Source organism: Aythya ferina (assembly GCF_964211825.1).
Source record: "Aythya ferina genome assembly, chromosome: 18".
NCBI classification, from domain to species: domain Eukaryota; kingdom Metazoa; phylum Chordata; class Aves; order Anseriformes; family Anatidae; genus Aythya; species Aythya ferina.
In genome coordinates, this window is record NC_140317.1 from 6,754,901 (window position 1) to 6,770,214 (window position 15,314).

Consider the following 15,314-nt stretch of genomic DNA (forward strand, 5'->3'; position numbering starts at 1 on the left):
TATTACACAGAATCATTAGTGTTTGCATTATGTTAAGAAAAGTGGTGCATTAGAAAAACAATTAATTAAATTCTGAATTATTTGAGTTGTCTAAAGGTCTAATTGCAATGTAGTCCTGACTGATTTGCCATCCAGGGTAACATGAACCTGAATGTCTTGGACTTTTGGGACATTTAGAAATGAACCCACAGTTTTGGGGTGGGTGTTCTTCTCTCTTTCTCCTGTGTTTCAAGAATTTGTATCTTAAACACCATCCATAGGAAGTATTTGCAAAAGAAATGAATTACTTAGAGAGGAACTGGGAGGAGGTTTCCTTCCTGAAATCAGAGCTGGCAATCTTTCTGAGTTATTTAATGGTCCCAGTTTCTGAAAACATATTGAAGGAAATATCTTAACAATGAGATAGCCACTTCGCCAAATACTAATTGGTATTGTGTCAAATTTACCTCAGCGGTACATTCTGACTTCATATCTCTCCTCCCGTATTGCCTCTGTGTGTTTGTTTGTTTGTTTGAGTCTGTCCAAGGAGTATATGAGGACTGGCAGCCTCAGTTGGAACACGGTGTACTGTTAGCCACCTATTTGTACGGCCTCAGAGTGTACCCTCTGTGATGGAAACACGTAAAATTTAAATCTATTTGCAGAAATGTGTTTGTTTTCAGCTACTTTCTCATCTTACTCAAGTGATCCCAAATTCATTTTGTAAATTTTCTGTAGTAAAGAAATTGCTTCATGTTGCTGGCACAACGTAGCACAACCTAGCACATGTTGCTCGCACAACCCCCTTGGAAGGGGGATCTGGCACGTGTTTAACTGTGGACAGTAACATGGCACAATAGCTCCAGACAGGAAATGAGGATGAAGGATGTGTCAATTTAAAACTGGGGGGCATTTCAGGCAGTCAGGATATGAAAAACAAGGTGATACTCTGAAATAAACACTGAATTATAAACCAGGAATTCCTGCCTCTGACTCATGGGGCAAATCCTTTGGGGGTAAGTCCACAAAAGGAATGAGGCGCCTCAGTGCTGACAGACTAAACTATTAGGTTAGAGGCCATCACGTACTCTTAGCAGATATTTGTGGGAGGAAGACTTGCTATGGCAACTGATGTCAGGAAAGACCTGACAGTTGTGAATCCTCGGTGGACAGTATTATTTCTGTCATGTAACATAAAGTCTATAAAGTTTGGGATCTCTCCTTGACCTTTCCCTCTGGTTAGTATAGAGGACTCCTCCAACTGCATACTGCCTCTTGTGGTTCTCGGTGCCAGGTTTCTCTCTCCTCAGTGTGTACTGAGCAGATAGCCTACTGGAAGGAGTAGAAATATGGAGTAGAAATATATAGTAGAAATTGGATGACGCATTGCTCTCTGTTAATCTATTCAGATGCTTCTTGGGAAAGTTTTTTTTGTTCCTGTGTAACTGAAGATCAGGGCCTAATTGTGGTAACTGGGCATCTACTTGTAAACAAAGGAACTGACTTTCAGATCCATTCAGTGCCAGCAACTTCCATAAGAATCTGACTTTTATCAGTAAACACGCAGTTACAGATGTTGCTGATTTACAGTATTGCACTCCACTCTTCGATTGTTAACCCAAATCCCCAATTGTCTTATCTCCTTTTTTATCTGATGAAGATAATGCTAATATCTCCCCAGGGAACTGTGCATATTTATTAGTTCATTGTACAGTGGTCTAAGGAAGATAATATTTTATTTTAAGTTTTTGTATTGATCAAAAAGGAGAGGGGAGGGCAGGGGGCTATTTACATTCATTACATTCGTACATTTTTTTTTCTTTTTTTGGTCTTGTTGCCAACAGAGAATACAAGGGCATCCTGATGCTACCTAGAGTACTCATCTCAAACATCATCTGGGAGAAGAAAACAAGCCGAGATGGAAGATGTTGCAACTGTTTCAAAAGCTCTGCAGCACTTACTTATGAGTTTGCCAGGCTCTTCTTTACAAAATTTATTTCCTCAGGGGGAACAAAAGAGATATTCCTAAAGCATTTAATGGAAAAAAATGCAAAAAAATTCTCATAGGAAAGTGGCTCAGGAAACCACTGACCTGGGTTCCCATCTTTAATTTCCCCTGCTAATGAAATTTTGTCTTTCTAGCCTCCCAATTCATCATGCTCTGAGGAAATAAAAGGGGAAACTATGGCTGAGAAAGTACATTTCTGCAGTGCAGTAACTACTGTGATGCTAATAGAATGTAGAAATATCTAAGCTTGCTTTAAACTAGCTAACTTGGTAATCAGTAACACTCTACTGTGGCAGAACAGAGCTCAGCACAACCTGCCCAGCCATGTATGTACTTCAATGTGATCTTGCATCTTGTGCTGAACTCCCTGTGCTGCAGCAGCTGGACTGCTACCAGTCTTGGAGCCAGCTAATTTATAGCTCATTTGGATGCTACGCTGCAATTAGGGCCTAACAGAAGAGCGAGCTCTGGGCTCTCTAAAAACTTGAATAATTGTTCAGAGATTCAGTACTTTACCAAGTGCTTCTCTCAGTAGAGACACAAATATTCTTTATTCTTTGCTAAACTGCTTTTTCCTTCTAAAAGTTCTGATGTTGTTGGTTAGTTTGCTATGATGGTTCTTCAAGGAATGATTGCTAATCATGCTTATTTTGGATGATGCAAAATAAACATCTTGAGTGGGTGGATACTACACCGAGGTCGGTGAGTTTGTATCTGAAAAAACAGTTATGTATAATGCTTATTCCTGGGATTTTAGGAGAGATCTAAAGTTATACTTGTGCCCAGCTTGTCCACTACGGAACTCCATACCTATTCCTCTTCTCTATAGTATGATAAATGATTATCTTGGATCCAGTTCTGGACCTGGATCTAATCTCTGAAGCCCATGTTTTTTTCAGTTGCATTAGTTTAACAGAAAAACAAAAAGTACTGTCCTTTAACATCTTTTAAGAAGCTGGTCTCTGACACTGCAATTGCTCTCCTTTTCTTACTGCAGATTAAATTACTACAAGATCTGGGCCACAGGTAAGAAGGTTCTCATTTTAATTAGAAAGAGAAGACATGGATGTGTATATACATATATAGTTACTGCTTAAAGCATTGCATCAAAGGCACAAAATCAGCAAGAAATACAAAAAGGTTTTATATCTTCATTCCAAACTTTTAAATTTTCAAGCTCAAGTTACTGGCTAGTATTTCTAATTTATTGTTCCCTATGCAAATGTTTTTTGTATCATAAGCCTTTCACAAATGACTGAATTCTGTTGAAAGATGTTCATTCTAGCATCCCACAAGTGTCCATACAAGTGTGTTACTATAGGGAATGTGAAAAGGTGTTTTAATAAAAAAAAAACTCTGAACTGAACTTTGCACTGGATCTTGCATGTTCATATTAGTGACCACTTGCAAGTGAATATCTGTGAAACTTCTTAGTGATGAATCGTACAGATACATTTCATAAATGATGTATGGAAGATGTTGTCTCTGTAACAACTGATTTCAGGCACCTAGATCTGTTGTCATGGACCAGTTTAGCAGCAGGTAAATACTTAATTAAGTTTAAGAGTGAGCACAGGAGTGCTTGCATTCACATCTCTTGCTAAATTACAAAGCTAAAAGTTCCTCCACAAACCTTTCCACAGCCCTTGTCAAGGCTCAGAAAAGCACTGGTTTCTGGGAAGTTTCACGGTCTCATCTGTGCAGGATGGAGTAGCCATCGGACAATTCATTGGTCTATTTCAGATCATCCCTTGGCTAATCCTAACTTAATCCTGAAGTGTTTTGGATTTAGCTATGATAAAGGTTGTTTATTTGCTCTCCTGAAACATACCTGATACATTCATTTCTTAGAGTGCTGTGTACTGCTTTGAGCACTTTTGCTTTGTCTTACAGATACATCACAAATATTTAAAAATATGGGACATAGATCAACAGACATCTCCAGCGAAGACAAGGTCAATGAGCCCAGGAAGTAAACAACTACACAAGGAGTCCAAATGTCCTGTTATAAGCATGTCTTCTGGATGCCAAACAAGCCCCATTGTGTCATTGGAAACATTTGGGAAATGCCTTGAATCTGTTACCAAAACAGATTAAAACCCAGATTAGAAGTCAAACAATATGTTATTGAAAAACAACCAAAAAGCCAATTCAGATTTCTACCTGTCACCAAGCTGAACTCAGCAAATATAAGATGAGGTGTGTTGCTAAATATTTATGTTTCGAGAAGACAAATAAAAGGATCTCCTAAAATCAGTTTGGGGTGGGGACAAGCTTAGATTTATAAAGTAGTATGTAGGCGTGGTGAGTTGAAGGTGACAGGCTTTTGCTTTCCTATTTGCATTGCTAGTCCTGTTGGCTCTCTTGTGCGCACATGGCAATGTGCAGACACCTGTCTGCCCCAATTAGATTAAGGCTGTGTTTGTGTGGTGACATTTATGCTGTTTTGCACCTGAAAGAGCCAATCCATGTGCACAATGATGTGTTTCATGTGAGACTGTAAGAAAAAGCACCTTGCAGAACAGTGCCTGCAGGTGTCATTCACATTAGTAATAACTTGAGACCGCTTGCTTGAGAGGAGAAAGAGACCTTTTCCCTCGGACTCTCTTTCTTAAGAGAGGTTTTTATGATTCATGAAGACCCAGGAAAGAGCAAGAGCAACTGCTTTTCACTTTAAAAATTGCAGTACCACTTATGTGTTAATTCCTAAACTAGGAAAGAAATGATGGTGTTACCTTTCTAAGTTGAAACTTTTAGCAGTTTGTTAATTTTTTCTGGTTATCAGGACCAAGGAAGAATGATAATTTTGAGATAAAGGTATCTGAAAGTCTCAACATTTGTATCTAAATCTAAAAGTCTGAGCTTGCATTTTGTAGATAAACTTGCATGAATTTTCCCCAGCATATCATTTTTTATGCTAGGGAATGCTTTCGGTATGAATTCAAGCTAGCTGTTAAAAACCCATTTTGACAGGAGAACTAGGGAAAATTCTCAGGCCCCTTCGTGGCATGCCTTTTCTGAGCACTTCTGGCAGGGCCACGTCCTGCTTGACTTAAGCATGTTCAGAAAGTGACCTGCACATCCCACTCCCTCGTTGATTAACTTTGTAACATTTTTACTGTTCCAGAGCAGAGGCTTTGGGACAGAAACGCATTAAGCCAAAAGCCTCTTCCTCCTTGCCACCATTAGTTTTTTTCTTTCCAGCAAACTAGCAGCTACTTATTTTCTTGTCTAATGTAAGTGCGTTGGTGTCTGACCTTTGGTGGAAAAAGCAGCGACGATGTGCCGGCTGCTTCATGCTAGAAACCCCCGGGGAAGGGCACGAAATGCTCTGCCAAGCCTCCTTTCAGTGCCACGGGTGCCCGGGCCGGGACCTTGCAGCCCGATGCGGTGCTGCCCCCCGGTGGCAGAGAAGTCGCAGGGCTGCAGGCGGGGGCCACGTCCCTGCTGCCCGCAGGGGTGCTCCTGGGCACCTGTTGGAGCTGCAGAGCTGAGCCGTGGGACTTTCCTTCCTGCAGTGGTGGGAGCTCCTCGTCTGATCTCGGCCACTCTTTAGGACAGTTTTCAAAAGCCTGCCAACCACCACTTCCTTCTCTCTTACACAGGTCAATTAATTGTTTGTAAAATGCAGGGCACTCATTCTGTGCGGAGTAAATATCCTGTTCATCAGCGGGTGATTAAACCCCGAAGTTTATTTACTTTTCAGGGGAAGCTATGTGCTTGTTCTAATTGCTTCTTCGTGAGCTTAGTCCAGTTCAAGTTCTTAATGTTGCAATTCACCCGTAAGCTCACTTGCATCATAAGCCCCCAGCTTTTGAGCACAGGGGCAGTAATGCTGTCAGACTGGCTACAGCTGTTGCGAGGGAAAGGGCACATACAAGGAAAGGAAAAAGAGTTTGAGAAAAACAGTTGAAAAAAAATCACACCAAGTAAACTAGAAATCAAAGTGATGGATAGCAAAGTATCAGGACAAATTTAAAATGCTAGCACGTTTTGTTGTTTAGAATTTCAGGCCCTTTCAGAATAGACCAGCGAAAGCAAAATAAACATCACTTTTATAGTTATTTGCGAAGTAATAAGCAAGTTATCGTGTCTAAAGAATCACAAAGAACAGAGCTTATTGTCTTCATCCTTTGAAATTCTCCAATGTAAATCACAGGTGCTCCTATTAAAAATAAAAAAGCATAGAGAGCCTAGCAATCACGAGAACTTGGCTTGCATGGGAAACTTCAATTAACTGTGAGCATTTATACAGGTAATTTGTTTTCTCACCAGCCATAGACATGTTGAGTGGGAAGGCTGAGAGAATTCTCACCACTGCAGGAAATAATCACTGTAGTTAAGTTTTAAATTTAATAGCAAAAGAAATCACAGTTTCCTCAGGGAGGGAGTCAGCTGAAAAGTCTGATGACAGGCAAACAGAATAACAGCACAAAACTGAATTGAAAGACTTAGCACAAACCAGCAAGGGTCTAAGGCAGCCCCTGCAAAGGCACCCAGAAAGGAGAGAGAGAGGGGAGGGAGCAGGGATGGGGGAGAAAAATGAAGAGATCGTGGAAGGTTTGGGAGACAGCCCATCGGTGTGGTCACCTTGCTGGCTCTATACTTCATGGCATTGGTGATGCTTGGGGAACATGGTGAGGCTGAATCAGTACTGCAGAGGTTGTCTTGTTCCAAGCATTCCTGTTTTTTTTTCAGAAGTTCTGTGGCTCCTAGGAGTAGTAGAAAATACACCTGTTAATAAAAGGCACTTTTGCAGGTAGCTGCAGTATTGATCCAGGAAGGCAATAGGTTTGTTTCAGTTGGTGCCATCAGTGTGTTAGCCCTGTGTGGGGACATGCAGTCATCAGGCACTGAGGAACCTATCTGATACATGCTGCTGTAACAGGCTGTGATATTGCCACAGGGAGTTTGTCTTCAGAAGAAAAATCCTATTATGCTCTTATTTATCTGGCACAATCCAAGACATGTTCAGTGCTTGCAGAGGGACTGTGACTGCTGAAATAGCCTGTTTCCACAAAGCACTTATCAACACTTGCATGGGGAGAGCTTGGCTTTAAATCCTCTGCTCTGGCTTTGTTTTTATTCTTTTTTTTTTTAAACTACACACTGAGCCAAGTCTCCACTGCAACTGACACAGTTTCACTCTGAAAATCAATGAGATAGTGCTACGAGGGCAGTTATGTCTCAACTGTGAACTTCGGATTGCTCAGAGCTGCTGAACTGACAGCCCTGACTGACTTTTGTCTTCATGGAACTAATCCGTGACAAATGTCTGAACTCCCCTGTGGCCCTCACCACCCACCAGGCTCCTTCTGAGCCAGTTCAGTGCCCAGCTAGCAGTAAGCTGCAGCATTGTGCCCTCTCCCAAGTGGAATCACCACTTCCCAGCCCCAGCCTTTCCCTAGGGGACTCTCTGCTCTGTCTGGGGGTAAATGCTTCCAAGGCAGTGAGAATGAGAGCTGCTGGCCTGTCCTCAGGAGGAGGGGGGCAGAGAGGTTGCCATCAACGGGGAAAAGATGAGGGCTTTGTCTTAAGTGGGCTCAGTTATGGTATTACTGGAAGGGGTGAACTCAGCATCCCTGTTTGGTAATAGGCTGTAAGAGTCTAATGGAAGAAAAAATTGTCAAGTCTATTAAAATGTGTTCAGAGTGTAAGCCAATTAATGAAAATTACAGCCACACAGGTTATTAAATTAGCATGAGACTGTCAATAGAAAATATAGATTGCTTTTGAATAATTTTAAATTATTTAAAGCACAGTAATAATGAAAATCTCACAAAGTCTCCATAATGCAAAACATAGTTTTAATTTTGTTGCTGTTTGAGTTGTCTTTTATGTTTTCATTTCAACTTCACGATCATTAAAGGAGCAGGAGATTTAAAGACCAAGAGCTACAGAAGATGCTAAGAGGAAAAAGCTTAGAGGTGGCTAGAGATGAGCTGTGATTCTGCAGTTATCCATGGCAGAGCTGACATCAGGTAAAGCCAAGTGTGTTTAAATGTAGTCCTTGTGTGCATAATGATAGATTAAATCTTCTAGCCACTGACTGTGCCCACATCACCCAGTTGGGTGTTCAGGACTAGACAGCCTGTATTGCCTCAATTACTTTGGCCATTAATGACAATATTTTGCACAAGCAAGGTGGACCTGCCATGCCTGATATTCCTGTAACTCTTACCACACGTGGCTGCTGCTGCTTCTTTTGTGGCCTCTTCCCCTTATAGGCCTGTAGCAATTGGCCCTGCCCTGGATTCCTGGAAATGCCTATGCACGTAGCCACAGAGAACAACAGTGAACTGCCTCCCTGGCTGCAATTTCCAAACAAATCCAGTGACCAGAGCTCAGCCCTGACTCAGAGTATTCCTCAGGGCTGGAGCTCTTTGGAAGAAGAAATCTAAATGTATTTACAGCATGGCCAGGCACACTTGAGCAACTGGTTCTGCCTGTGGGTGCTGAGCCTCTGGCAACCTCCAGCCAATCTGCCCCCTTGGCTGGAAGTTTGAGGCCTTAAGGGAGCACAGAGGGGAAATATGCAGACTTTGAGAGATTCACATTCCTCCCAGGGACCTCGGGGACTGGTTGATCTCTACAGAAGGATGGTATGTTCAGCATGACTGAAGTATTAGCTGGCTTAGTCCCGAAACCTCAGAACATTGTGTACGCTGCTTAAATCCAGTTTAGTCATCGCTGGAGGGAGGCACGGCTGCCCTACTAGAAAACAACCCTGACACACACCTGTGCTTTGTCAAACAAGAAACGCTGAAAGGTTTTTCTTTAACTATACTAATTTCCTTTTCCTTTCTTTTTCTCTTTTCTCACTGAAGCAGAACTTTTCCCATTGACTAGATTTCTTTATGACTGTTCTAGGAAGAATCACAATGCTATAGGTCTATCTGTGTATTGAATGAGACTGTGGCAAGCGGACCTGATTAATGTCCCCTTCAAGGAGAAAATGATAATTGATGCTTTTTAATTACAAGTTTCCTTGCATTATGGTCTAGTTTTTCAGCTCATAATCATTAGCAGTATAATAGAGACTTAAGTAAATTGCTGCCTTTTCCTCTTTTGTGCTAGATATAGGTCAGATTTTCATGTTTAGTGGTTATTATCTCTGACACTAATTAGTGCACTGACTTGCTGAAAAAGGTCACATCTGTGTTTTCTTCATTGCATACAAACATGAATAAGGCTGTGTGCTCCCACCAATTGATTTCCTAATTGTTGTGTTTCTGGACTCCTTTCCACCAATGCAAAGTCGCTAGTTTGACTTTACACCTACTTTGTACTTAGGTCAGTGAAAGACAAAGTTGAGGGCAGAGGAGTGTCAGGAGCTATTACGTCCACAACACATGTCCCCCAGTCTGCACTTCATAAATCAAAGCAACCATGCTTCATGCACCATTGACTTTTCAAGCTCTGTGCAGTTGCAATCAAAGGGATGAAGTTGTTGCCTTTCCATGAGGAAATGGGTGGAGCTTTCATTCCCTGTCTTTGACCAAAGCACTTAAATGGTTTTAGGCCCAGCAGATTGTTTCTAATAGCAGGCAAAATTGATCATTTGAGTACTTTGATGCAGCCCTTTTATTTACAAAGAAAGTACAAAATTCTGTTTCATTGAACAGAGGAATTGGACAATAGGAGACAATTTATCTGCATGATTTTCAATCCTTTCAGCCAGCACTTTCACCAGAAGCACTCCATGAGCTTTTTTTTTTTTTTTTTCTTTTCATTTTTTCTTTTCTTTTCCTCAAGGTCATTCTAGCAGAGTTTATCTGTTTCTGCCTGGATTTGGGAGAAGATGCTGTCAGACCATAGGAACATAGCTGCTCCGAGCAGTGCTCTCCTCCCCATATCTTCAAAGCCCAACATTTCAGTCAGGAGAAACCCTGAATGCTTTGACTTCTCCACAGGGTCTGCCCTTCTGCCTTCTTTCTTAGGGGTGGCTGTTCCCGTTTCAGCTGCCTGCTTCTGTAAGAGAGCTTGTTTGTTTCTTCTACAGAAGAATATCCAACAAGAGGTAACATCTAACTTGTTGGGATCAGTAAGCTTTTGCCCAAACCCTGTGTCTGGATGGCATTAGGGCTAGTTACTCAGCATGTGTCTCCGTGTTAATAAAGAGTAAGACATTTGCACACACTACTAGAGATGAAGAGCAGGAAGATGTATTGGCATTAGCATGAGATGAGATTCTCACTGCACAGGCAAAGATTTGCTAGATGCTTCCCTTGCCTCTAAAGAGAAAGACCCTGTTGACCAATAAGCAGTATTCATTGCTAATATTGGGCTAAATTTCTCAGCATTCCTTGCCCTGTTCATCATATTTAACCTTGAGTTTATTTGTAGAGAACTGCACAGCAAATCCCATTTAAGACAGGAAGAAACAAAAAGAAAGCCTGGACATCGTGTGTTTTCTTGCAGTATTGTCCTGGACAGTTTCCAATCTGTTAATGAATGAACACTGACATCTAAACCATCCCCAGGGGAGGTTCAAGATCTATCTGAGTTCAGTAAGAGGTTCCTAAATAGCTGTAACAAGCCCATACTTCAAAAGAAATACATTTTGCTATTTTTAAAACACGAGAGTTTTGGAAGGCTTTGAATATCAAGATTAAGTCTCTGTCTAAATGCAATAGAAGGCATACGTCATTGTCTCACTCAAATTTGGAAGTTTTTCATATTCTAAAATCTGGATTTGATGCTCTGAAAAGTTAATGTATGACTGTGTTTAGTTTACTTTTTTTTTTTTTTTCTTCCAGAGCAGACTGTGCATGTATTTATTAGACTCCTTAGTACGTCTCAACGGATTAATGTGAAAAATATATTACATTGTCTATGAGCACTTGAAATTTTGACTCAGGGTTACTGGCTGGATAGATTACTGAGCAATGTTTAACTGAAAGATTTAATGATGCTCTGAACAAGACATGACTCATTCTTGAACAGCAGGGAACAGCTCCTATATGTGAAAAAAACAAGGTCATATGGCTCCATATGGAGTCATATGCACAGCGTGAAGCTATTTGCATTAGATAGCAATATAAAATGGCTGTGGAAGCTGAACAGAAGGGTCAGGGCAGCTGGGCAGGTCTGAAGACTTCGTTATGCATCAGGTCACTAAAATTACAAAGTGAAGCTGATTGAGGTATCCTAAATGCTTCACATTAGACATCTATCTACCTCAGATGTCTGAGCTATGAGGTTACTTTGCTCACTACTACTCTCACTGAGAGTCCTGTTCTGAACTACCCTTTGGAGGACAGTTTATCACCTATAATAGGTGGTCTAAGGAGCATAGATTCTATATTTGGCCACCTGAGTGATTAGTACAGTGAAATGTTATTATGTCTTTGTGCTAAGGTTTTTATCTTAAAGTGGTGTACAGATTAATAATATTGGGGAGAGGGAGAATATGAAGTCCAGAACAAAACCCCAGTTTTGGAGGCATTGAGAACATTTGGCTCTGGATGCTGAGTCCAAACCTGTTAGAGAAGAGGGCCAGGATGGAGCTGGCTCTGGATCAGATGCTCATGCTCTCAGAGCAAAGACATCTGAGGCAGACATCACTACTTTCTGGTGGTGTTGGTTGACGTTTTGACCTCATACCAGCATGATCCAGGAACAATTCCCATTAAGTCTATTGATGTGAGTCTTTCCTCGAAGGGGACACTCAGGAAATCTTACCTGAATTATCTTTTAAAGTAGATTATTTAAATTCTATTAAGTCCCTATGCAGATATTTTTATTCAGAATTAAGTGACATTAATCTGATTTAGTGTACTTCACTCTGAAACTGAAGAAAGCAAAATCAAATGAAGTCCAGTTTAATTTTGAGTAACAGCATTCATGCAGGACTCTAATGTAACTTCAGTAACATCGTTCAAGTCACACTTGTTATTAATGTGTATTAATGTTTCTGTCTTTTCCTGTGAAGACAAGGAACAATAAAATTGTCACGGATAACTTGACCACATGTCCCCGAAATATGGACCTAGCTCCTCCTGAATATTGGACAAGTTGGTTTCGAGCTCTAGATCTGAAGGTTGCTGCTCATTCTTGTTCTATGGTTAATGCTCTTTTCTCTTTATTAATCATTTATATTAAGCGCATCAGTGTAGAACCTAAGCATCTGCCCAGGCAGGAGCAGAAAGGTACTGCTGGCTGCTGTTAAAGTTCCCGTGGCAGAGCTGTGCATGTGGAAAAGTTGATGTGTAGTTGCCTGTTTTAAATCTGTAGCTTCAGCTGTTCTGTATCAGGAGTACTAAATTTACTTGTAGATTTAAAATAGTTGAATGATTTGTCAGCTAAAAGGTCAGGATGCTTGCTGTTTATTTTGTGCTTTGCTTTTCCTGATTAATAGAAAATTGTCTGGATCATCTGATGCTACTGTCAAGGACTTTTGGTGTAATGCCTGTGCAGGCAAAATGTACAATAGTGCCATTGTATCCGCCATGCCTTCCCCCAGCTTTGCATTTTATCACAGTTGCACTCTGACGTACTCCAGCACTCAGCCAGCATATATTCTAACTCACAAAGTTCTCTGCAGAGGGAGGAATATTGACTTCTCCATCATGTGCAGATCAAATTTCAGCCTTTTAGAGTTTTGTGCAATTGCCAGGTACACTGAAATCCAGATACCAGCTCTTGCAACCTTCCTGTGACTTTGGCAACATGCACACGGCTGTTCAGTGTAGCTCATGGACTCACCTCTTCCCCAGAGATGGATGGCATTGCAGATAGGTGTGCACCGGCCGTTTTCTCTATCTGGATCCAGTGCCAGGTATGACACTAGCCTAAGAAGCATCAAGAAGGTTTGGCAGGCCTGAGAGGCACCAGTGCAAATTCACCGCATTCAAACTATTTCACCTAGGCTGCATGGTAAATCACCTTCCCTGGGAACAGGTTGGCCTCTGGGTGTCACCTTGGCAGCACAGCTCTAACTCTGCACACCTGGCTGATGTGGTTTTAGCCTGTTCTGTGCATCAACATGACCTGGCAGCCATGCGAGGCCTGTGCTGTTGTCCTTCAGCCCTAAGCTACAGGGAGACAGGTGGAAGTTCGAACTTCCCTTGCCTCTGGAAGTGTGTCTTCTCTGAGTGTGTGTGAGAACTTGATGTGAGGAGTAGTACGGAGCTGTTTCTCCAGAGATACCTGGCAATCTAGAGACCTGTAATAAATAAAGAGAAGTAATGAGAGAGGGAAAGAGGAAGATGACAAGGACAAATGAAAGCCAGCAACAAAGTCTGCTGCAAAGGGCAGGGGCCAGCGCGTGGGGAGAAGTGATGTGTTGGAGGCCAAGATGGGCACGTCTGCAACTTCAGAATCCGTGTCCAAGGGTGACAAGGGTGACAGCAAAGTCATTGGGCAGGGAGATGGTGAGAACACTATTGTTTCAGTGTTGGGCAAACAGAAGATAGGCACACAAGCACTGTGGCAGGAGTGTGTTTATTCAGGAAGCTCGTGCTCTCCTCTGTACCCACAGTCAGAACCAGCTGAAGCCCACTAGGAAGCCTCGGCCTTGCAAGTGCTTGTTGGGCTGCTGTAAACACTGAGTGGGTGGGGGGCTTGTTTGTTTTTCTGCGTGAAGTCTCTCTCCTTTGTGTTTAATACTGTACAGATAACAAGCCAACAAAATAACAGTAAAGCTGTTCTCACACATACACAGAAAACTATGTCACAATTCACGAGTTCAGGCACAGCTGCTGCCTCATTTGTTTTAAAGCTTCGCAGCATAAAATTGTAAGCAGGCCTGTCCTGTGGTTCTTGGGTCTTCCCCAGGAGATCTCACTGACAGCACCAAGAGACTTGTGAAGACCTTGTGGAAATCCAAATCTCACATAATGTTCTTTTCTCATGAAAGTACAAGCCTTAAGCTGTCCTGAGCTGTGAAATTCTGATGGGGGCATTACAGAGAAATGAACTGAGTCTCACAGTAGCTCTGGGAAAGAAATATTACTTCTTATTTTACAGCCTGCTCAAGCACTGTTTTAAAAAGGCATTTAAATGCCTTCCTTGCATATTCTGAAAGATTAAAGTCATTATTTTCAAAAGCAGCTCCTGACTACAGATACCTATTTCTAGCACCTGCAGGCCTGTTGTTTCTCAAAATGTCTGCATATTTATATGTAGGAGACTGAAATATTAAAAATAAATAGGTATGACTTTATTCTCTTGTCTTTTTGTAGGATGGATAGCAGATAAATTATCCAACAAAAGCGTTTACTCTAGCAGCATGGAATGACTCAGAAATTCAGAGACACTTCCTTTTTCCATCTGACTGGGATTTGCCTTCAGAAGAGGATTCCCAAGTGGCCAGGTGCACTGTGAAGCTGAGGCAGGTAGCAAAGCTCACATCTCATTTTCCCTAGATGCTGGCTCCAGCCTTTGCTCAGGCTTTATTCCTCTGTGGAAGAAGCCTCTGCTGAGCACCCAACTTCAGATGCAAAACTTTTTCTCTTGAGGTCACACCTTTTAGACTGTGAGTTGGCTAAATTAGGTGCAGACAGAGGGTAGAAAAAGCTTCAAAACTTCTTGTGAATTCCTTACAGTTTAACACAGCTGAAAAACAAGACATTGGTCACAATTTCAGTTGTAGCCTCTGTTCCTACAGGGAAAACCTGCTATTAAGAAAACAACCATTATCTTATCTTCATACTCTGGAAACACTAACACCAGCTCTGTATAATGATTCAAAGGTCTGCCTATTTACTATGAGAGCTATAAAAAGAAACCTATCCTAGATGATTAAATACACTTTTACATGTGTTTAAAACATAATAGTCTTTTAAACTTAAAAAATGACCACATAAGAATGGATGGAGTAATGATCATAATTCATTTTCACAAGTGTTGAATTGGCCTTGAAATGTAAAGAGAAAAGCAGTAGGAGAGTTATCTACACCTACTTTTGAATTAGACTGCAAAACCTACTAACTACCACGTGCCTGGTGTAATGCCTAGAATGGGAAACCAAGCCCTGACTGTGATACAGCTAGAGATAAGATAGTATTTAAAAAATGATATTGTATATTAAAATATTTGGAGCTAGTTTGGAGCAATTTGAATTCTGCTCACATATTCCACTGCATGTTGGCTAGTAAATAAATTAATTTTGGCATCATCACCACATAAAGTATCATAAAGTTGAACACTGGTATGAAATAAAGAGACTCAGAAAGATCTCATTAACAGTTTTCAAAAGCAAGAACAATGATGTAAAGGGTAAAAGCAGTGGCAAGGCTGTAATATTTTATGGCATGAGACCATTATGAGAACAAAAACCTTTTGACAGAGGGAATCAACTTATTTATTTATTTATTTTTTCCTG

At 41.2% G+C, this 15,314-nt stretch overlaps 1 protein-coding gene across 6 annotated transcripts in view; it reads left to right on the forward strand.

The window, feature by feature from the left end:
- PECAM1 (platelet and endothelial cell adhesion molecule 1) overlaps positions 1-3,353 on the forward strand; it is a 42,499-nt gene extending 39,146 nt beyond the window's left edge. For all 6 annotated transcript variants that reach the window (XM_084491874.1, XM_084491875.1, XM_084491870.1 and 3 more), the window contains one exon: positions 1,824-3,353. In XM_084491874.1, the coding sequence (XP_084348000.1) occupies positions 1,824-1,853 (30 nt within the window). In that variant the 3' untranslated portion in view covers positions 1,854-3,353. The remainder of the gene's footprint in view (positions 1-1,823) is intronic.
- Positions 3,354-15,314: the final 11,961 nt, after the last annotated feature.